Here is a 24,106-nt window from a genome sequence, read left to right as displayed (position 1 = left end):
ACAGCGAGCGCCACTACTGCCAGCTAAATAAAAGATTCAAAGTACTGAAGGCACTAACTACTGATAGGCATAGTTAGCAAATGAAAGATTTTGATAGAGAACAAATGGTGTATTTACCTTAATATTCATAATAAATATAGCAGTTCATGACATCCAGTCTTACAAGTTTCAAAACTCCGCCATCTCTCTCCCCACATCCACCACTGCTGGCGGCTCACCTCCAACTGCCGAACGCTATGCACTGTTAACATCCAGCTGCCCAACACTACAATGGCAGACAACAATGCAAACTAGCCACAGACTGCACACAGCACAAGCAGTGATTTTCATACAGAGCGCTACGTGGCGTTACCAATAAGAAAACCTAAACAGCCTACTTACAATATATATCGACGGTGACAGGTGAAAATGTGTGCCCCGACCGGGACTCGAACTCGGGATCTCCTGCTTACATGACATGTCCGAAACAACACACACCCTATCCATATAACTATATAGTTCTGGCAATACCGGCCATGACTTTCCTCTTCTGTGCGGATGCACACATATTTACCCGAACTCTTATGGGACTTGGTAAGAGTGTCTTCGACGAGTAATGAGTGTGTTGGGTAGGGACACTACGAATGTAATGTGTGGACATATAAGATGGGTCTCGCGGGAAGCGTGCGCGAGATAGTCCCTGCAGTCGCACTATACTCTGTGCCCTCGGTGGCTCAGATGGATAAATCGTCTGCCATGTAAGCAGGAGATTCCGGGTTTGAGTCCCGGTCGGGGCACACATTTTCACCTGTCCCCGCCGATATATATCAATGCCCGTCAGCAGCTGAAAGTATTAATATATAATTCTAATTTGATACTGTAGAGGTTCGTATCCATCTTGACTGCAGATCAGCGCTGAAACCGCAGTCGCACCAAGGAAACGGTATTATTTGTCATGAACAGTGACAGCAAAGAAAACCGAAGACATACATTGAGGTGACAAAACTCATGGGATAGCGATATGAACTTATACAGATGTCGGTAGCATCGGGTACAAAGCTGGAACTGTCATTTGTATTTACATGATTCATGTGAAAAGGTGTCCGACGTGATTATGGTCGCTCGTCGGGAATTAACTGACCTTGTACTTGGGATGGAAGTTGGATATAGACGCTTGGGGCATTCCATTTCGGAAATTGTTAGGGAATTCAGTATTTTGAGAACCACAGGGTGAAGAGTGCACCGAAAATACCAGATTTCAAGCATTACTTCTCATCACAGACAGCGCAGTCGTCGACGTCGTCCACTTAGAGCAGCGGCCTTTGTGTAGAGCTGTCATGCTAACAAAGAAGCAGAAGTGCTGGAAATAACCGCAGAAATCAATGTGGGAGGCGCGACGAGCGTATACTTTAGGACAGTGCGGTGAAGTTTGGCGTTAATGGGCTATGGCAGCTGACAACCGACGCGAGTACCTTTCCTAACAGCACGACGTCGCCTGCAGCGCCTCTCCTGAGCTCGTGAACATATCGACTGGACCATACGCAACTGGAAAACAGTGGCCTGGTCAGGTGACTCCCAATTTCAATTGGTAAAAGCTGATGGTAGAGTTCGAGGGTGGAGCAGATCCTACAAAGCCATGGAACCAAGTTGTCAACAAGGCACTGTGCAAGCTGGTGGTGGCTACATCATGGTGTGGGCTGTGTTTACATGGAATGGACTGGGTCATCTGGCCCAACTGAATCGATGGTTGACTGGAAATGGTTATGTTCTGCTATTTACAGACCATCTGCAGCCATTCATGGACTTCATGTTCCCAAACAACGATGAAGTTTTTATGTGTGACAATGCGCCACATCACAGGGCCACATTTGTTCAGGATTTGTTTGAAGAACATTCTGAACAGTCCGGGAGAATAATTTGGCCGCCTATATCGCCTGACATGAGCCCCATCGAACATTTATCGAACATAATCGAGAGATCAGTTTATGCGGAAAAATACTGCACTGGTAACATTTTTGAAGTTACGAACGGTTATAGAGGCAGAATGGATCAGTATTTCTGCAGGGGACTTTCAACGACTTCTTGCGTCCATGCCACGTCGAGCTGGTGAACTACGGCCGGCAAAATGAAGTCCGACACGATATTACGAGACATCCCACGACTTTGGCACTTCAGTGTATAGTGATTGCTAACGCTACAATGTCTCTCGTCGCTGTCGGCAATTTTAAATGTACAATTTAGTGGCGTCGCAGACAATGACTGCTGAAATACGAGCTAATTCTATAATGAAAAAAAAGTCTGTATTCGGAGTCCACGAGGGGCAAGTGCCTCCTCTTGCCCCAAATAGAGAAATGGCAGCCTACTTGTATTTTCAGATTTTCTCTAATGGCAGCTTTGTCAAGAAGTGTACATGCGAACACTTGTAACTGCCAAAAACATGGCTGACAGTAGTAACAATAAGTGAAGTGTTCTTGCCAGGATTATATCCTTCAGGAACTGAGATCTCTGAGACTGATGCGCATAACTACGACTTAGATGAAGATCTTGAATATGTTCCTGATCACAAACGTTCAAAAGTTGTTAACCATGTGAATATTTTTTAAGCAAGTAAACAAACAATGTTAACTTGTCTCCCTTATCGTAGTTTACGTGAATTTACGCAACAGGGTGATGGCAGAAATGTAAAGGGCCACCTTTAATATTGTTTATGTGCTGTAATAAGTTATTTGGTGGAACTAACTTAATATTTTGCTGGCATGTAGAGTTATATTTTGCTGCCATGTAGAGTAATTTTCGAGGCTGTTATACTTTTTTATTACAAAAATTGTTCATTTAAGACTTAGTATAAAAAACAAACAACTCAGAAATTTTAATTTGTATTTTTGAGAGGTTTCGCAGTAATGTTTCGTTAATTCTTGCAAGTAAACAGTGGTAAGTCAACGCTAACTCATGTTGAGTGCACTCAGTTCAGAAGTAAACAATGTGAAGTACCTACTGACGAAATTTCGGTAAAATTAACCTTTTTGAAAATATGTTGTTACTCTAAATAAACTTCAAAACAATGACTTATCGGAATAAAATCATCATATTGCATTTAACTGAAATGTCTTATTTATAATATTTTATTGTAACCTTACTGCGACATTTCTCAAAACGACCAGCTTCTTCCTTTCCATTGCTTCCATTGTCTTCATAGCCCAGTGGCGACACATATAAATGTGTTATGGGGCAGCAATTTCTGCGCTGTTGTGAACAGTACAAAGAAAACTGAAAAATAAGCAGCTTCTGTTGCACAGAACGGGACTTCCAGGGTGGCAAGGGCACTCTGAGTAAAGTTATTCTGTCTGTGGTCTGTGGTATTTGGTGTCAGAATAAATGATTCAAATGGCTCTGAGCACTATGGGACTTAACATTTGTGGTCATCAGTCCCCTATAACTTAGAACTACTTAAACCTAACTAACTAAGGACGTCACACACATCCATACCCGAGACAGGATTCGAACCTGCGACCGGGTGTCAGAATAGATGAGTCGTCACGTGCGTGCTACATTAAATTTTTGCGGAAACATTAAGCATCAGAATGAACGTAGACAGTAATTTAAACTGACATCATCATCATCATCATTTAATACTGATTATGCCTTTCAGCGTTCAGTCTGGAGCATAGCCCCCTTATAAAATTCCTCCATGATCCCCTATTCAGTGCTAACATTGATGCCTCTTCTGATGTTAAACCTATTACTTCAAACTCATTCTTAACCGAAACCAGGTACCTTCTCCTTGGTCTGCCCCGACTCCTCCTACCCTCTACTGCTGAACCCATGAGTCTCTTGGGTAACCTTGCTTCTCCCATGCGTGTAACATGACCCCACCACCTAAGCCTGTTCGCCCTGACTGCTACATCTATAGAGTTCATTCCCAGTTTTTCTTTGATTTCCTCTTTGTGGACACCCTCCTGCCATTGTTCCCATCTACTAGTACCTGCAATCATCCTAGCTACTTTCATATCCGTAACCTCAACCTTGTTGATAAGGTACCCTGAATCCACCCAGCTTTCGCTCCCATACAACAAAGTTGGTCGAAAGATTGAACGGTACACAGATAACTTAGTCTTGGTACTGACTTCCTTCTTGCAGAAGAGAGTAGATCGTAGCTGAGCGCTCACTGCATTAGCTTTGCTACACCTCGCTTCCAATTCTTTCACTATGTTACCATCCTGTGAGAATATCCATCCCAAGTACTTGAAACCGTCCACCTGTTCTAACTTTGTTCCTCCTATTTGGCACTCAATCCGTTTATATTTCTTTCCCACTGACATTACTTTCGTTTTGGAGATGCTAATCTTCATACCATACTCCTTACATTTCTGATCTAGCTCTGAAATATTACTTTGCAAACTTTCAATCAAATCTGCCATCACAACTAAGTCATCCGCGTATGCAAGACTGCTTATTTTGTGTTCACATATCTTAATCTCACCCAGCCAGTCTATTGTTTTCAACATATGATCCATAAATAATATGAACAACAGTGGAGAGGGGTTGCAGTCTTGTCTTACCCCTGAAACTACTCTGAACCATGAACTCAATTTATCGTCAACTCTAACTGCTGCCTGACTATCCATGTAAAGACCTTTAATTGCTTGCAAAAGTTTGCCTCATATTCCATAATCTCGTAGAACAGACAATAACTTCCTCCTAGGAACCCGGTCATATGCCTTTTCTAGATCTATAAAGCATAGATACAATTCCCTGTTCCACTCATAACACTTCTCCATTATTTGCCGCAAGCTAAAGATCTGGTCCTGACAACCTCTAAGAGGCCTAAACCCACAATGATTTTCATCCAATTGGTCCTCAACTAATACTCGCACTTTCCTTTCAACAATACCTGAGAAGATTTTACCCACAACGCTGATTAAAGAGATATCTCTGTAGTTGTTACAATCTTTTCTGTTTCCATGTTTAAAGATTGGTGTGATTACTGCTTTTGTCCAGTCTGATGGAACCTGTCCCGACTCCCAGGCCATTTCAATTATCCTGTGTAGCCATTTAAGACCTGACATTCCACTGTATTAGATGAGTTCCGACTTAATTTCATCCACCCCAACTGCTTTATTGCACTGCAATCTATTGACCATTTTATCCACTTCCTCAAATGTGATCCTATTTCCATCATCATTCTATCCCATTCTACCTCGAAATCTGAAACATTTTCACCTACATTGAGCAACTCTTCAAAATACTCCCTCCATCTGCCCAAGGCATCCACAGGATTCACCAGCAGTTTACCTGACCTGTCCCAAAATACTTGTCATTTCTCACAAAACATGGTTTTAGGTACACTAAATGATAATCAGTTGTATACGGACACCCTTGTGTACTGTCGAACCCGCTAGTAAAAAAGGAGGTGGGAAGTTCTGAGCTATCAGTAGACAAGCAATAAAAACAGAATAGATCGTTCAGGAGAGCACAGTGCATTCGAATGTGGACTTGTCATTAGATCTCATCTGAGTTACAGATGCACAGGGACATTTCAACCCTTCTGAAACCACACAAATCGACTGTTGATGATGTGATTGTGAAATAGAAACGCAAGGGAACATTCACAGCACCTCCACGACCAAGCAGACCTCATATACTGAGGGACAGGGAGTGTCGAACTTTGCGGAGGTTGGTTAAAAAAAGTCACATGAAATCAGCGGAAACAACCAGATAGGTAGAGAGCAGGTAAGTGGTAAGGTCCCAGAAACTATTTTGACCCTAGCGTTAGCACAAGGTTTTATTAGCTTGGTCTTCGATCTAAGATAACAAACATACAACTTCTTGAAAAACGTATGTACACATTGAATCATGAAAGATCATTTACTCCATTCGAGTTAAACAACGTCTGTAAGATTAATAAAAAGTATAAACATCTTTACAAACTCTTTTAAATAAACAACTTTTACTCCAGAATATTAACGAGACAGTTCTGGTCAACTGGCCTGTACACAACCAACCCACTGGAGCCTTGGAATAGTAACAATAATTAACAGATAACACTGAACTGTAACAGAGAGAAAGAAAATGAGCGTTTAGAACGTTGAAACCCCAGTTTAAACAAGTGATAAAATCTGATTACCAAAACACAAGAGGTACCAATTATATATCTTAACAAACGAGTTACGGTTAAGAGCTCCAGTTCTGTATTAGAACTCCCGAAATTGTCATATAACTTACGAAAAACAAGCTTATTATAAAATGTCCCCAGATGAGGCAATACGAAGGGCATTCGATAAGTAATGCAGCACATTTTATTCAAGTTTCCAATACACCATGTGATTCCCCACTCTTTTGGCTACAAAACGCCATTTTTCAACATAATCTCCGTTCAATACTACGGCCTTACGCCACCTTACTGGGAGGGCCTGTATGCTTACATGCTTCCACTCAACTGGTCAACGCTGGAGCCAACGTCTTGCTGCATCAGTAACATTCCCGTCATCCAGGCGCTGCATCGTTAACTGAGTCAAACAGTTGGAAGTCGGAAGGTGCGAGACCGGGGCTGTAGAGTAGCTAAGGAAGAACAGTGCACTAAAGTTTTGTGAGCTCCTCCCGGGTGCGCAGAGCTGTGTGATGCCTTGCGTTGTCAACAAGAAGACCGTTTGCATTTTGTGCTTCTTGAGAATAGCACAGTACACTTCAGAGTTGATCGTTGCGCCAACGTCAAACCGAATAACCCCTTCAGACTTCCAGAAAACCGTCGTCATGTCTTTACCAGTTGAGGGTGCGGCTTTGAACTTTTTTTTCGGAGGAGAGGTGGATTGGCGCCAAGCATGGATTACCGTTTTGTTTCCGGTTCGAAGTGATGAAACCATATTTCAGCGCCTATGACGATCTTCGACAAAAAATGGTCACGATCAGCCTCGTCGCTCATTACAGCCTTATGTTAAGCGGCAAGGAACCCAGCGAACACGTAAGTTGTGAATGAGATGTAGGGAAGCAGCCTACTCACGCCATATAGAATTCATATGCTTTCCATTGTGTGCCAGCCTAGTCCGCTGTAACTAGCTATGACGTCACGAATGTTGCGCAATACCTTAAAAGTAAAGTAAATGAGGACTTAACTTCTAAGGTCATCAGTCCCATAGAACTTGGAACTACTTAAACCTAACTAACCTAAGGACATCACACACACATCCATGCCCGAGGCATGTCTATTCTATGCCTGACTTCAAAAATGTGTTCATGGTGTAGCTACGTCTCCACTTTTACACATAAGTCACCAATTTCTATCATTCACTATGAATTATTTTTATTTGCTAGTTCTCGTAACTCTCAATACATCTGGAGACATGATTGTCCTTACTACATATATAATGTTTAATGTTTAAAAAGTCAATCTGTGATTTACTTGCACCGTGGGGTACTGATTATTCGATCGCAAAACAGTTACTTTGTGCATGTTTCATTCCTGTAAGCGATAGCTGATTATGTTGATTTTAAATCGTTACAATGATGTCAGATATTTTATTTTGGAATTCTGTCTGGTTGTCGGATCCTATAAAAAGTAAAATAAAAACAAACATTCGACATAATAGTTTTCTGGGTATGGCACCGCGTCATAATGTATAGAACTACTGCTGCTGGAGAAAAACCAACGTTTCGGCCCACGGTTGCAGCGGCCTTCTTCTGAGTCTCAACAAGGCCGCTGCAACCGTGGCCGAAACGTTGGTTTTTCTCCAGCAGCAGTAGTTGTATGCATTATGACGCGGTGCCATACCCAGAAAACTATTATGTCAACTGACTGGCCGCGGAATCCTACGCAATTATAGAAAACAAACATGTAAAAAATTGAAAAAAAACACCGTAAATCTAAATCCAGGAAAACAACATAACAAATGAAACACAGATTTCACAAATAACACTGTTGAAACCATTGGTTTACCATGTCATTTGATTGCAGTTGATCACAGATGGAGACCTACGAAGCAATACTAGCTACAAATCTACCACAGTGAGCTCATTTAGGTACAGAAAACAGGGTACCAAAGTAAATATAGACGGATAATGGAATAATTATTTTGCAATCTACACCACCACAATATGAGAACACCATGCTGCGTACAGAAAACCATTATCTCAGGGACAGGCAATCAGTAAATTACGTCATCTCCAAACAGAAATACAAGTGCTGCAAAATTGTTTACCTTGTTTGTTTGATCGTACTCATGCAAACGATAAAACTTTCATTATCTTATACAACAACCAGTTGCTTCTGATACAGCAACCTGACCTTGACAGCGCAGCTGCCGATTGGATAATTTGAGAGATTTCTAGGTTTGCAAGTTTTCTATAATACGGAGAATTCTGCGACTTCTTTATCCCGGGAACAAACACGTGAAGCCTATACCAAGTACTTACTTACTGCACCTTGAAGGGCACTCGAAGGTTTTCCCGCGTGCCTCAACCGATAACAAGGTCAATTCAGGCGCTGTAGATTACGGACAAACTGAAGTGGTTTATATAGTCAAGACAATCGCAGGCGCCTCCAGTTGGCACTCATTTCTTGTCTGTTGCAGGTCATGGGGTTCGTCCGGATGTCAACCGGCCTGTGGCTTCTGATTCCACTCACGGGTAAGTCGTCACGGCGAAAAATAAACGCGCTGCAACAAACGAACAGGACTCGCGCTCTGACCGTCCTGTACAAACTTAATTATGTATTAATTACACTACTGGCTATAAAAATTGCTACACCACGAAGATCACGTGCTACAGACGCGAAATTTAACCGACAGGAAGAAGATGCTGTGATATGCAAATGATTAGCTTTTCAAAGCATTCACACAAGGTTGGCGCCGGTGGCAACAACGAGCTGACATGAGGAAAGTTTCCAACCAATTTCTTATACACGAACAGCACTTCACCGGCGTTGCCTGGTGAAACGTTGTTGTGATGCTTCGTGTAAGGAGGAGAAATGCGTACCATCACGTTTCCGACTTTGAGAAAGGTCGGATTGTAGCCCCTCGCGATTGCGGTTTATCGTATCGCGACATTGATGCTCGCGTTGGTCGAGATCCAATGACTGTTAGCAGAATATGGAATCGGTGGGTTCAGGAGGGTAATACGGATCGCCGTACTGGATCCCAACGTCCTCGTATCATTAGCAGTCGAGATGACAGACATCTTATCCGCATGGCTGTAACAGATCGTGCAGCCACGTCTCGATCCCTGAGTCAACAGATGGGGACGTTTACAAGACAATAACCATCTGCAGGAACTGTTCGACGACGTTTGCAGCAGCATGGACTATCAGCTCGGAGACCATGGCTGCGGTTACCCTTGACGCTGCATCACAGACGGGAGCGCCTGCGATGGTGTACTCAACGACGATCCTGGGTGCACGAGTGGCAAAACGTCATTTTTTCGGATGAATCCAGGGTCTCTTTACAGCATCATGATGGTCGCATCTGTGTATGGCGACATCGCGGTGAACGCACATTGGAAGCGTGTATTCGTCATCGCTATACTGGTGTATCACCCGGCATGATGGTATGAGGTGCCATTGGTTACAAGTCTTGGTCACCTCTTGTTCCCGTTGACGGCACTTTGAACAGTGGACGTTACATTTCAGATGTGTTACGACCCGTGGCTCTACCCTTCATTCGATCCCTGCGAAACCCTATATTTCAACAGGATAACGCACGACCGCATGTTGTAGGTCCTGTACAGGCCTTTCTGGATACAGAAGATGTTCGACTGGTGCCCTGGCCAGCACATTCTCCAGATCTCTCACCAATTGAAAACGTGTGGTCAGTTGTGGCCGAGAAACTGGCTCGTTACAATACGCCAGTCACTACTCTTGATGAACTGTGGTATCGCGTTGAAGCTGCATGGGCAGCTGTACCTGTACACGCCATCCAAGCTCTGTTTGACTCAATGCCCAGGCGTATCAAAGCCGTTATTTCGGCCAGAGGTGGTTGTTCTGGGTACTGATTTCTCAGGATCTATGCACCCAAATTGCGTGAAAATATAATCACATATCAGTTCTAGTATAATATATTTGTCCAATGAATACCCGTTTATCATTTGTATTTCTTCTTGGTGCAGCAATTTTAATGGCCAGTAGTGTATGATTTTGAAACTCATTCCTGTTGGTTTTTGAACATTTTTGAACACATTCTAAGTTGATTTCAAAACGAATCATAAGTTGATTTTTGAATACGTTCGTAGAGTACGCGATGTCTCTGCCACTGGAATCCCCATCGCATCTAGAAATAAAAAAACTTTTACGCAGACAAAAGGGGACGGGGCTATACGGGGTGATCCGAATAAGCCCGAACAGGTGAATGTCATCGCTGTTTGTTTATGTGGTTGATTGGGTGTGTGAATGATAAGCGTTATAATAATTATTAGCGAAATCCATAGAGTCAGATTACCAGAATGGAAATAAACGACTAACAGGAATAACAGTTAAGAAAGAGTATATATTATCTTCTCGGTTGTAATAGATCTAAGGGAAAAGAAAAAATTTGTATGAAATAAATATGCCGAGTAGCGGCAAAGAATTAATTCATATACATGTGACAGGCATAAGCGATAGTATCTCATATAATTTTTATTTCTAAAACAGAAGACAAAAACATTGTCATTATTCTTCTGTTCTGTCTATTAGAGTTTTGAGAATAATGTCTTAGCGTAATCTACCAGACACTGTGCAATTATTTAGTTGCTAAAGTAAGTCATCAGAAGTATCGATGTTTTATTAAAATAACAGTACACCGAACCTAATTGCTTCTGTCGTAAAAAATTTGTATTTGTGTAGTAATATTTCGTAGCAATCAGCGCTAAGATAATAATTGACAGGCATAAGCGATAGTATCTCACATAATTTTTATTTCTAAAACAGAAGACAAAAACATTGTCATTATTCTTCTGTTCTGTCTATTAGAGTTTTGAGAATAATGTCTTAGCGTAATCTACCAGACACTGTGGAATTATTTAGTTGCTAAAGTAAGCCATCAGAAGTATCGATGTTTTATTAAAATAACAGTACACCGAACCTAATTGCTTCTGTCGTAAAAAATTTGTATTTGTGTAGTAATATTTCGTAGCAATCAGCGCTAAGATAATTGACGAAGGATAATGGCGTTAACTAAAATTTTATTAGGGTCTCGTATAATAATATGCGTCCTTTCAGACCAGCAAACTGTCTCTTTTAAATATCGATGTCTGGTGTTTCCTTTTCCGGCGACGGTAAGTTACGGAATAACATTTTAGTTGTTGTAATTACGAAAGCCATTATTCCTTAGAGGCTTTGCAAAAATCACTAAAGACAAAGTCACCATAAAAGTCAAGTAAAGTTAGATTAATATGAAAACTGAAATTCTATTTGAGAGACAGCAACTCAAACCTGTAACACGAATATTACAGAAACTTTTCAGAAAACAATATTCTAAATTTTCTATCCCACATGAGTAAAGGAAACTGGTAGACAGTCTTCCAATCACAAACAGTAGATGATAAGTGTGAAGCCTTCCTAAACATTTTCACCTGTTACTTCAATTACCATTTTCCTTTAAAATTAAAAAACAGTTTCCAAAAGAAAGAGGGGACTTCTCTCCCTGACCCAAACAAACTTTTGCGGGAGTGTTCATTTTAAAAAGTACTTCACTGCTTATAAAAATGTATTCAGAAATGTTGTCGAGGCAGCAAAAAAACTTCATTATAACATACTTTTCAAAAATTCAACTAACAAAAGTAAATGTATGTGGCAAATATTTAACACTAATACAGGTAGGACTAAAAACGTTACAGATAGCCGTAACCTAGAAATAAATGGAAGATTGATTAATAACAAAAAAGAAATTGCTCATGAATTTAACTCCTTCTACACAAATTCTGTTGAAAAACTTACTAGTCGCCCTATGCCAACCCCTCTTTCGAGCAACCCGACTGCTTCACTATTCTTATCATCAACCTCAAAAGCAGAAATTGAAAATAAAATCGGCCAAAAAATAAAAAAGGTTCCTTCTGCTGAACAAGATGAAATCCCTTGTTTCGTTGTTCATTGATGTTCAAATATAATAAGTAAGCCTCTATCACATATCATTAATTCATCATTTTTGGGAGGCATATTCCCTAAATTACTTACCATAGCAAAAATTATACCGATACACAAAAAAGACTCTAAACAAGATCCCAATAATTATCGGCCAATAGCAGTCCTCTCTGTGTTTAGTAAAATATTTGAGAATTTAGTGGCTGACAGACTAAAATCATTTCTGAGTAAGTATAATATCCTTTCTCCACGTCAATATGGATTCCAAGTGGGGAAAACAACAGTAGATGCTGTTTGTAAATTTCTAGATACAACTGTCACTCTCTTAGATATGAAACAGCCAGCTGTGGGGTTGTTTCTTGATCTTAAAAAGCCTTTGCTACTGTAAACCATAGAGTACAAAAACTATAAGGGGCACTGCCTACGATTGGTTTGCATGGTACCTACTAAACAGAAAACAATATGTGCCATTATGTGACGTTACCTGTTCAGGAAAATCCACAGTTTCATGTTCTGATATGCAAACCATAAAACATGGTGTCCCTCAAGGATCAGTTTTAGGCCCGATCCTACTTCTCCTGTTCATTAATGATCTTCTTCTTCACCTACCGACTTGCAATACCTTCCTTTTTGCCAAAGACACCAATATTCTGATATCTGACTCAGATGATCGCACTGAAGCTGCAAGCTCTACTGGATTCATGACTAACAGCTAATAAGCTACTTCTTAATGCAAAAAAGACTGTAGGCCAACATTTCATACAGTCCAGAACAGAAATCCCACCATCCCAACTATACAGATAGTTGGAAATAGTATTTACCCGGAAAATGTAACTTAATTCTTTGGAATATCTATCTCTGACACTCTCAGTTGGAAAAGACACACTAACAGCTTGGCTACCAAGCTAAGTAAAGCATGTTTAAAGCTTTTGTCAGTCAGGGAAACGACGAATATAAAAATCCTAACGTCAGTGTACCATGCTCTTTTTCGCTCAATCCTAACATATGGTCTCATATTCTGGGGCCACAGTTCTGAGTCCAATGAAATATTTAAGCTCCAAAAGAAAGCTATCAGAATAATGTTATTTAAAAAGCAGAAAACGCGTGAAAATAACTATTCCAGGAACTAGGTATTTTTCCACTTCCATGCCAGTGCGTATAGGAGATACTAAGTTTTATGAAGCTAAATATTGGCAACCTGAACCAGAATCTGGACTGTAAGCAGCACAACACTAGAGGTAAATACTTGCTGACACAGTTCCCCCATTCCATCAAATTGTATAATTGTATGCTGGTAGTGTAAAATGCATGGCGATTAAACTTTATAATCATCTACCACTAAACATAAAAAACATTAATAACCCAGCACATTTTAAAATAAGGCTTAAATCCTTATTATTAAAATACTCTTTTTATTACTTACATGAATATTTTAATGTGATTTTTTCCATGTAATACGTTTGCACACTTATCTTTCTGCACTACAATTGATCTTCAAAATGTAAATTTCAATAAGGCCAAACCGACTGTTAAAATTGATCTACTTGTATGTATTTATTATACTTATCTAGTAAAACTTACCTATTATATAAATTATGTAATGCTTATCTGTACTTAATATGATTTTAAATGTATCCACAAATTTTAAATTTCAATTAGGCCTTCTTGACCTTAATTTTGAACAACTTATGAGTATACTAATACTATATCTTGTAATCTATAACTAACGTACTGTTGTGTAAGTCTAGGTGCATTTAATTTAGTGTTATGTATTTTTTAATGTTTAACTACTATAATGACTTGCCCCATATCTTGCAGCACTCTCTGTACACAAAATGATTCAGTGGATCAATAAAGAATGAACGAATGTATGTATCTCATTTCACGATCAAGCTAACCTTTACGATGCATCCAAGAACATGAAATTTTTTGCGACATCGCTACACTCCTAAGAGCCAGTTATAGCAGCTATTCTCGGAATAGCGCGGAAGACGCATTGTACGCATACGATATAACGCCTAACCAGAGAATAAATTCGGGGTAACTAAACTGGTGATTCTGGAAGGCTTAGTGAAGTTAACCGGACAAAACGTTTTGACAACTGCAGGAAGTAATTGTTTGTTAGAACGAGGAAGGAGAAGAAACGGGTACATCACACAAATTATATGGAAGAATATGACGATTCCAAGTTTATATAAAAATTTTGTACTTCTACTGCTTTTCGAACTCATGCTTGAGAAACTGGAGCATATGAATGAAATGTGAAACTATTTCCTAACATTAAATTTTTTGCTTGTAGTAGGCTTAATAGGCATTTACATTCTTTCGTGTTGTTTATGTAAATAAGATAGACAAAAATGACATTTTCCGCCAAAACAGTACGCTTATTTGGCGTGTGTTTCAATTGCTGCAATATTAAAAAGGCCTATTTCGTTTTATCTAGCAGATAGTGATAAATATCCTTAATCAAATCGAGAAACCACACCAGTCTTGGGTACTATTCGTATTAACAGCTTTTTCGGTATTAGACAACGATATTCTGATTTTTTTTATGTAGAAAAACGTTTGACGAACTTTGATGTAATAGATTCTTTCGTAGAAAGGCAAGCACGCCGTGTGAAGCTGTAGCAACATTAGAGGGAAAAAATGCTGGGATCTAACGAATTTTCTAACGAGTTATTCTCCGGGTAGAAGAATGCTGTGTGAAACATTTTGCACTTAAGATAAAATAACATGTCTTACATTTCATCGAACATATATGTTCTATATATATCAAGCTCTTCAGAAAGATGTGCACGACTAAGCGAACATTTTTTGAGAACTTGTTTTTTTTTAATTTTTTACGTCTTATCTCAAACGGTCGGGGAAGAGGGTACGCGCGCCACTATCAAATTTTTTGCCCGGTTCGAAAATATCGTAGATCTGGGGCTGATGGACCTCAAAAAGTAAGTTACACTATCAACGTGCAACAAGAGTAGTGAGTTGTTAGTAGGCGGTAGGCGTTCATGTCCCGGGTTTCCTGCATATACAGCCGTACTGCTACTGTACGGATAAAAGATGCACCATACCGTACATCTGAAATAGCGCGGCAACTGGAAAAGTGCCCCAAAGTTGGAGTACGCGGGACAGAGCAATTGTTGTGGGCAAAACGTCTTAATTGCACATAGATCCACCATGAAATTCTGGCAGTATGTGTCCGGTCATAGTGAAATGGCGCCAACAATTTGATGTAGGCTACACAGACGATGTGTGATGCTGATCGGGAGGTCCAGATCTTGCACCACGCGTTTTCCAACTTTTCGGTAAGCTGAGAGAACAAGGGAAGGAGATTTCTCAACGATGAGGACGTTCACAAGCGGTTCTCAGATGGCTCCGTGAGTTGCCATGTGTCCGGTTAATCAGGAACGTCCTGATTTTTCACTCGTTGTGTCGGTGACCTAAAAAAGACTCAGTTGGGACGCCAAATGGCCAGATTTTCTTCTACGTAATTCAATTACTGACCACTTTCCTTTTTTTAAAAAATAGGGAAACTTAATGTTTTGCACACAAAAAGTGGGAGCGGGTAGAGGGGCGAAAAATCTTTGACCTAGGTCACCGTTCTCTGCAAATACAGCCGTAGATACACTTCTACAGGAAACTGGGTTGCATTTACACACGGACTATCAGTGCTGCAGCCGAGGGACATGCTCTGCAAAAATTTAAAAAAATCCGAGAAACTGTAGTGTAGACAGAATTTTTCGGTGGACTGCTGATAAAGCATTCTCCCCTCCAACCTTGTCCTGTGTCGCATCGAGTTCCAGTGCAACCAGTCAGATTCGTAGCACTTCAGTTGACAAAACTGTCAAGGCTTTTTAAAAGAAATGTAAATGGAATATTGACAGTTGGAAATGAATTCAGTTCACACAAACCACCATCGAATTCCTGATATCGAGGTCACGCTAATTATGCACTTGTCACTTATGATCACAAAAAGCAGTGGATAAAGGTCATTTTCAAAACTTAATTAAAAAACCAGGCCTCGGACCTCCATGTCAGAAGAAAGGCACAACGTTTTGTCTACACACATTGTTGAAAGTAAAATTTTAAATCAACTAGAGTATGAAGATACACTGACGGAAAAATAATCTCAACACCAAAGTGTTGTGTGCCATAAACGAAAGTTGGTAATAGTGTTTCTGCAACTGAAAGATGGTGTCTTTCATATTTCGCTAGAAGCACCACTCTGAGGAGCCAAATCAGGTTTGCTTTTAATACACACTGTAACGGTCATGGGCGTAAGTCACCTTTGAGACTGGACGTGGTGAGTTGATGTTAGTCAAGAATGGCTTTAAGGCAACAAAGACGTCATTACCAATATCTCCGAGTTTGAACGAGGTCGTGTAGATAAGACCACAAGAAGCTGGATGTACCTTCTGCGATACTGCAGAAAGATTTGGCAGGAGTGATCGCGAACATGTACGGTTGCAAGAAGACCGGACTGCAGAAGGCCACTTGTCACTACCAAGAGGAAAAACCATCATGTTCGGCATATGGCTCTGCCACATCATACTGGACCTGCAGAAGCAATTTGAGCCGCAGTTGGCACCGCAGTGACACAACGAACTGTTACAAATCAGTTACTTCAAGGGCAGCTCTGAGCCAGACGAGCTGAGCCAGTGTGCGTATCACTGACCCCAAAACATCACCATTTGCGACTTTATTGGTATCAAGCGAGAGCTCCCTAACGAGCAGGGTGTTTTTTGATGAAAGCTGGTTCTGCCTCGGTGCCACTGATGGCCGTGTGTTGGTTACAAGGAGGCCATTTGAGGGCTTGCAACCTACAGGTGTGCATGCTAGACAAACTGGACCTATACCTGTTAGGTCTCGGGTGCAATTTCGTATGACAGCAGGAGGAGCACTATTATGGTTATCTCACACAGCCCGACTGCAAATTTGTACAACAGTCGGGAGATTCGACCTGTTGTGCTACCATTCAAGAACAGCATTCCAGGTGTTGTTTTCCAACAGGATAGCGCTCTCCTGCATACCACTGTTGTAACCAAACATGCACTTCAGAGTGGCAACATGTTGCCTTGGCCTGTTTGAACAGAAAATCTGTCCTCAAACACCAGATCTGTTTGCAGTTGAGCACAAATGGGGCATCACCGGACAACAGTTCCAGCATCATCCACAACCAGCATTAACTGCCCCTGTATTGACTGACCGAGTGGAACAGGCATGGAATTCCATCCCACAAACTGACATACAGTACCTGTACAACACGATGCATGCAAATTTACATTCTTGCATTCAACATTCTGGCAGTTGCACATATTTGCAATGGCTTATCTCACACTTACATTATCATATGACTTTACAAATTAAACCAATGCTAATAACCTAAATATGTTACCTAGACAAATGTATCTCTGAAATTTCATTACTCTGCATAATTATTTTTTGGTGTAGCAATTTTTTTTATTTCATTGTATCACAAGATGCATCATTAATACGAAGACCTCAATAGCCAAATAATATCCTTGAACAGGTATTATGAAACTTAATATCCACGAACATATAATATGTGACAATGTATGACACAAATATTCATACAAATGGCGTAGAGCTAATTGTAAGAACTGTAAAGAATGTTAGCAATTAGATATTATTTAACAAGAACCATTGTTCAATCATATCCATGCAACAAATATTGTACCATGGATGAATGAATAAATCAAATCAAATTAAATCAGTTAGCCAGTAAGAATATTTGAAACTTTCATTTCAAGGCTGTTTCTTTGGGGAAGCAATGTGTTAGAATCAGTTACAGTTACAATTTGTTCAGCTGATACATTCCTTTTGTTGTCTTGCATATTACTGACAAACATGTCTGCTTTTAGTTTCAATATCGTATTTTAAAACTGAAATACTCGTTTCTTTCTTGGACATGAATCTCACCTTTTTTACATACAATTGTTCATAGCAATGTTAATTAATTGTTTTAAATACCTAGATAATTTTAGATCTTTTGTCTTTTTAATCTCATCAATTCATTAAAACAAAAATTTTATCATAAAGTCTTATAAGATTAAATAATAAACCTTAAATAATAGGCTTTTACTTCAAAAATTTCTCTAAAATGCTATTTTTATGGGATAGTCACCATAAGATTTCCCATGATATGGCTCCCACTGCATGCTTAGTCTTATGGTCTATAGATACCATATATGGCCCTGCATGGAGAGCTCTCATACATCAGTAAGCTGGCAAAAACTGCAAATTTACAGTTTTCCAAGGGGCGTTTGCTTTGTGGGACAATATCTCACTTGAAGCAGAGGATATAGTGTTATCACAAACTGAACACACATTCTGCTGCAACATACAGACAGACCTTTTAATTGAGTATTACTTTGGAGAAAGTCAGAACTTATAGTTATTAATAACTAGGAGCAAGCATATTCATACCCATTTGTTGTTGTGATATCTCTAAACTATTTTGTCAGTTCTCACTTTTCTTCTACGACAGAAAATGCCAATTGGCTCTGTATTCTAAAGCCTCCCTGTAGTGGTTGACATTCAGCTGGCGGTGTTTTTCATATGTTTACAACTGATGTCAAAAACTACTAAAATATGAATGCAGGAAGTATTCACTGACAATGAGTGTTCACCTAGTACTTAACTCATTGAGTATAGTTTCTGTGAGATTGTACAAATTATTTTGCTGTTGGACAGATAAGATCAGACACATGTGAATGCTTCCTATATTGACATGTCTGAACCTTCCTGTTCGTCAGCAAGATAATTTGTACACATCTTTTAAAAACTATACTCTCTCAGTCAAGGATTACTGGTATTACAATCTACTATAAAATAATGACATTAGTACATGTAGCAATTAACATATACAATATTCAATAGTTTTGAACCCTACCTCTGCCCTTTGGTCAGATCATGAGTACATTTACAGCTTCTTGTATATATCATGTTTTTGTGTTCCATCTGTGATGCATAAAAAGCTTATGACTTTACAGAATGATAAGACCATTTGTGTAAGCTCTGTCTGCCCTCATCCTGAACGTCTAATATCTTCAGTTTGACTGACAAATCTTCCTCTATGAGACTTAAAAAATGTCATACTTGACAAGTTACCATCAAATAAAGTGACTTTTAATATTTTGCAACTTTTTGCCAGTGGCCTGCAATTTTCCTTTGGGTAACTGCTAGTCCTTGCATTAGCTGCCAAATTAGTAGATGACTGCATCTGACTCAGACTGTTATGCAATAATTACATTCTCCTCATGTAAAACATACATTATTCATGATGGTGTCATCTAAGAACAAAAGTTAAACTCTCTTTGTGGACCATAGCATTGATGCTGAGCTTGGTAATTGTGAATAGGCAAAAGTTGGAAGCCATAATGATCAGATAATGATGAGTGCAATATCCATGTAGAAGTTATTGTTAAATGCTGTGTTTTCTTTTTCTGTGCTGCATTAGGGCTATTTGTGCTAGAGTTAGTTATGAAGTAGCTTCTGGTCAGTCTCTGGCATTATTAAGTATTATTGGGGAAGGAAACATACTGTCTACACACTGAGGATAGATAGAAGACCTGTCTACCTTCATCCTCACAACACAGGGTTCTTCTTATCCTGGGACCTGAGTAACTTGCCCTCCCTTCTTTTTCTGCAAATTATCTCTCTCTGCTTCCTGAAGAAGGAATTAATAGTTCCAAGAGGTATGTTGGTATCATCACTTTCACTGTTATATGTGTCAGTCAGAAGTACTAAACATTTTGGCCTGTAAAAGTAAGTAGTGACCAACAGTTCTGTCTCACTATTTTGTTAGGCTAGTTCACTCAACTATGATTTTCCTTTGATACAACTATTTATATCTTAGTTCAATGTACACTCTTAAGACAAAAAAAAAAAAAAAAAGAAATTATGAAAATTTGTCACAAACTGATATTCATACAGGCGTCAATGAAAAATGCAAAATTGGCAGCCAGTGGATGATTGTCTGATGATGCAGTGCAATTTCATTGCTCAGCTGGCAAGGATAGTAAACAGGGAACATGTCAGTACCAGAGCCTAAAGTCTTTGTGAATTTCATTCCACATACTCAGTTGGACAGTAACTACACATCACAGACAGGTTCATGAACAATACACACAGATGTCAACTTATGAGAGAGAATGTGTAGGTGAGCTCAAAGAAGCTGACAGTAGTAGTCAGCGAATCACTCAATATTTGAATAGAAAAACAGGTGAACCATGGCTGAACATAGCATCAAGAATGATGCAGTTGACCTAGAAACACGACAGAATGTGAGGATCGAGCAATCGTCAGAGAGGTGCTTAGTGACCTAGATTCATTGTTATCATCAATCTGATGTGTGACAGGTGCTTCAGGGACCACAAGGACCATTGAAAGGTGGCTCACAGAAAGGAGACTGAGCTCATGCCTCTTCTTGTGCTGACTACCATTGACCTCTGTACACCAACAAGCCAATTTGCAGTGGTGTTGGTCACATTAAGCCTGAAATCTCACTGACTTGAGTAGAGTTGTCTGCAGTGATAAGTCCCACTTCAAACTGTGGTCCTATGACTACTGATGATGTGTCTGGAGATACCCTGGACAGCGGTGGGATACCTACCTGACTGTCATCCACAATATGACCTGACAACCAAGAGTGATGATCTGGGGTGTCATTTCATTTCATAGCAGGACCTCTTTGGTTGTCACCCCCAGCACTCTTACAGCACAGCATGAATGATATTCCATGCCCCATTTTGTTGCCCCTCACGGCAAGCCTTCCTGGGCTTACATCACAACCAGATATGCACACCTGCGCATGGCGTAAGTTCCTATTGCTTGTCTTTGTACTTACCAAACCCTACCTTAGTCAAGAAGGTCTCTGGGTCTCTGACCAACTGAGAACATTTGGAGCAGTATGGGCAGGGCCCTCCAACCAGCTCGGGATTTTGATCATCTAACTTACTAATTCGACAGAATTTGGCACAATATCCCTCAGGAGGACATCCAACAACTCTATCAATCTATGCCAAGCTGATTAACTGCTTGCATAAGGGTCAGAGTGGACCAACGTTTATTGACTTGCTCAATTTGTTTTCTTTCTGTTGAATAAATCATTCAGCTATTCCAAAATTGTAATCATTTGTTTGTCTGCTCATGTACATCACATCTACCAATTTCCCCATCAGATAATTCGTTCGTGGTGCACATTAGTGCACGTGTCTAAAGTTGAAACTATGAAGTTTTTGTCTGAAATTTTATTAAAAGAATGGAAAAGAAAATTTAGTTATTCCTAAGTGTATGCTATTTCCAGAAGTTATTCTTTTATTCTGAGGCACCAGATCTCTTAATTATTATGGAATTCAAATATAATTTCTCAAACAGTTAAAATTTATTTGGAAGGAAAGATGCACTGAAAAAAGGTTGCTGATTCAATTCTTTCATGTTTTACACAGCTATAAATAAACACAATTGTAAAGTTTATTTCATTATTATTAATTTGTCCATAAATTCAATATTTAGTTCATTTTCATTTTATACATTAAGCAATAAATGAATTTTGTAATAAAAGTTTTTCCTGCTCTGACAGTATAACATTCTGAATGATACGTCACTCTGTATTGTCTGTGCTTCAATTCACTCCAATGCTGCAAGTTGTATTTTGTCTTATATTAGATAATTTTGTGTTTATTTTCAGTGATAGTAGCAGCAGACCAACAATGTGTACCAAAATACTATGGTGACAACAAGATTGTCTGTGTCTGCAATGCGACATACTGTGATACCGTTGATAAACCAGCACCTGTTCCTTCAGGCCAATATTTGCTCTACACTTCAAATGAAGATGGCTTACGATTCAACAAGAGCACTGGTTCATTTACTTCTACCAGAAACATTTTTCGTAAGTAAATGCAAACTGCTAAATAATTTTTCTGCAACATGATATGAGACTATATGGGTGTTGTGATGCTGTTGTTATTAATAGTCAATAACAGTCCTTTACTCCAATTTTGGTACTGTTGGGACAATCAGTTGAATACTTTAATTCCTTTGTTGCCATAAACATATTTGTAAGGATTCTCATGACATAAGGATAACGTGGAAGATGAGGAGGAGGAGGAGGAGGAGGAGAGAGAGATAGATAGATAGAGAGAGAGAGAGAGGGACAGAGAGAGAGAAAGATTTTGAGCTACTATTAATCCTCTGCCACACAACTGTTTCCTACAAGAGCAAAGATATTTCAAAAGTCATTTAACTGATCTTCCTTTCATTTATTGCTTATAGATTCATTGGAATCAAATGTAATGACATGGATGAAAAATTCTCTTCTTTTTATGCATTTTCTCCAGTGAACAGATGTTATTTCTATCTTCTATCAATGAACAAATTATGGATCTACTATTCAGTTCCAATTTTGATGATGAAAAAATAAGATTTAAGTTTAATTCCTGTTTACAGTGTGGGAATTAGAGATGGAGCATAATTTCAAATATGACAAGGAAGAGAAAGGAAATCAGCCATGTCCATGTCAAAGAAACAGTAACTGCATTTGCCTTAAGCAATTTAGTGAAACCATTAAAAAAGTAAGCCTGCATGTCACAATAAAAGCATACACTGAAATGACAAAAGTCGTGGGTACCTCCTAATATCATGTCACATCTCCTCTTGCCCACCATAGTGCAGCAACTTGACATGGCATTGACTCCACAAGTCGCTGGAAGTCCCCTGCAAAATATAGGGCCAAATTGGCTCTATAGTTGTCCATAACTGCAGATGCCAGTGCAGGATTTTGTGCACAAACTGATCTCTTGATTATGTCCCATATCAGGCAATATGGGTAGCCAAACCAGTCACTCAAACTGCCCGCAATGTTCTTCAAACCAATTGCAAACAATTGTGGCCCAGTGACATGGCGCATTGTCATTTTTAAAAAGTTCATCATTGTTTGGGAACATGAAGTCCATGAATGATTGCAAATGGTCTCCAAGCAGCTGAAGATGACCATCACTAGTCAATGATCAGTTCAGTTGGATCAGAGGCCCCAGTCCATTCCATGTAAACACAGCCCACACCATTATGGAGTCAATACCAGCTTGACAACTTGGGTCCATGGCCTTGTGGAGTGAGCTCCACCCTTGAACCTTACCAGCAGCTGTCACCAATTGAAATTGGGACTCATCCGACCTGGCCACAGTTTTAGAGTCATCTATTGTCCAACTGATATGGTCACAAGGCAGGAGACACTACAAGCGATGGCATGGTGTTAGCAAAGGCACTTGCATTGCTTGTTTGCTAACATAGCCCATTAATGCCAAATTTGGCCACACTGTCCTAACAGATACATTCATCGTACATCCCACATTGATTTCTGTAGTTATTTCAGACATCATTGCTTGTCTCTTAGCAGTGAAAACTCTAAGCAAAAGCCGCTGCTCTCAGTAGTTAAGTGAAGGCCATTGGCTACTGTGTAGTCCATGGTGAGAAGTATTACCTCAGATTTTGTATTCTCGGCACCCTCTTGGCACTGTGGATCTCAGAATATTGAATTCCCTAACAGTTTTCAAAATTTAATGCCTCATGCATTTAGCTCCAACTACCATTGTGAATTCAGAGTCTGTTAGTTCCTGTTGTGTGGTCATCACTTCAGAAATCTTTTTATGTATATCTCTTGAACAAAAATGGCAGCTCCACCAATGCACTGCCCTTTTATATCATTTGTACATGATATTACCACCTTCTGTGTATGTGCATATCACTATTCTAAAACTTCTCACCTCAATGTAAGTCTCATTCCTCTCGAATGCCAATTGAGTGTGGTAATTGTAGTACCACATTCTCCAGTCATTGTCATTGATTAAATTGTTTACAGTGGTTATGCACAGATCAAGAGAATTCCACAGTATAGACTAGTGTGGAGAGCTGCATTGAACCAGTCATTCTACTGAAAACCACAATACACACAAGGATTGATTCAGTAAATATTCCTCTTGTTCACCATAATACAACAGCCTCTAGTTATTTACTCAAATAAATGAATACTGGATAACACTATGGAAACAGAAATGGATCCAT

At 39.6% G+C, this 24,106-nt stretch overlaps 1 protein-coding gene across 3 annotated transcripts in view; it reads left to right on the top strand.

The window, feature by feature from the left end:
* Positions 1 to 24,106, top strand: part of LOC124798340 (lysosomal acid glucosylceramidase-like) — a 120,124-nt gene that overhangs the window by 56,088 nt on the left and 39,930 nt on the right. For 2 of the 3 annotated variants that reach the window (XM_047261695.1, XM_047261697.1), the window contains exons 2-3: positions 8,544 to 8,598; positions 21,732 to 21,935. In XM_047261695.1, coding sequence (XP_047117651.1) covers positions 8,547 to 8,598; positions 21,732 to 21,935 — 256 coding nt within the window. In that variant the 5' untranslated portion in view covers positions 8,544 to 8,546. Of the gene's footprint in view, positions 1 to 8,423; positions 8,443 to 8,543; positions 8,599 to 21,731; positions 21,936 to 24,106 lie in introns of those variants that run through there. The other variant, XM_047261696.1, reaches the window with a different exon arrangement.

This window comes from Schistocerca piceifrons, chromosome 5, assembly GCF_021461385.2.
Source record: "Schistocerca piceifrons isolate TAMUIC-IGC-003096 chromosome 5, iqSchPice1.1, whole genome shotgun sequence".
In the NCBI taxonomy this organism is placed as follows: Eukaryota; Metazoa; Arthropoda; class Insecta; order Orthoptera; family Acrididae; genus Schistocerca; species Schistocerca piceifrons.
Note: the sequence above shows the minus strand (reverse complement) of the source record. Positions and strands in the feature narration are given on the sequence as shown.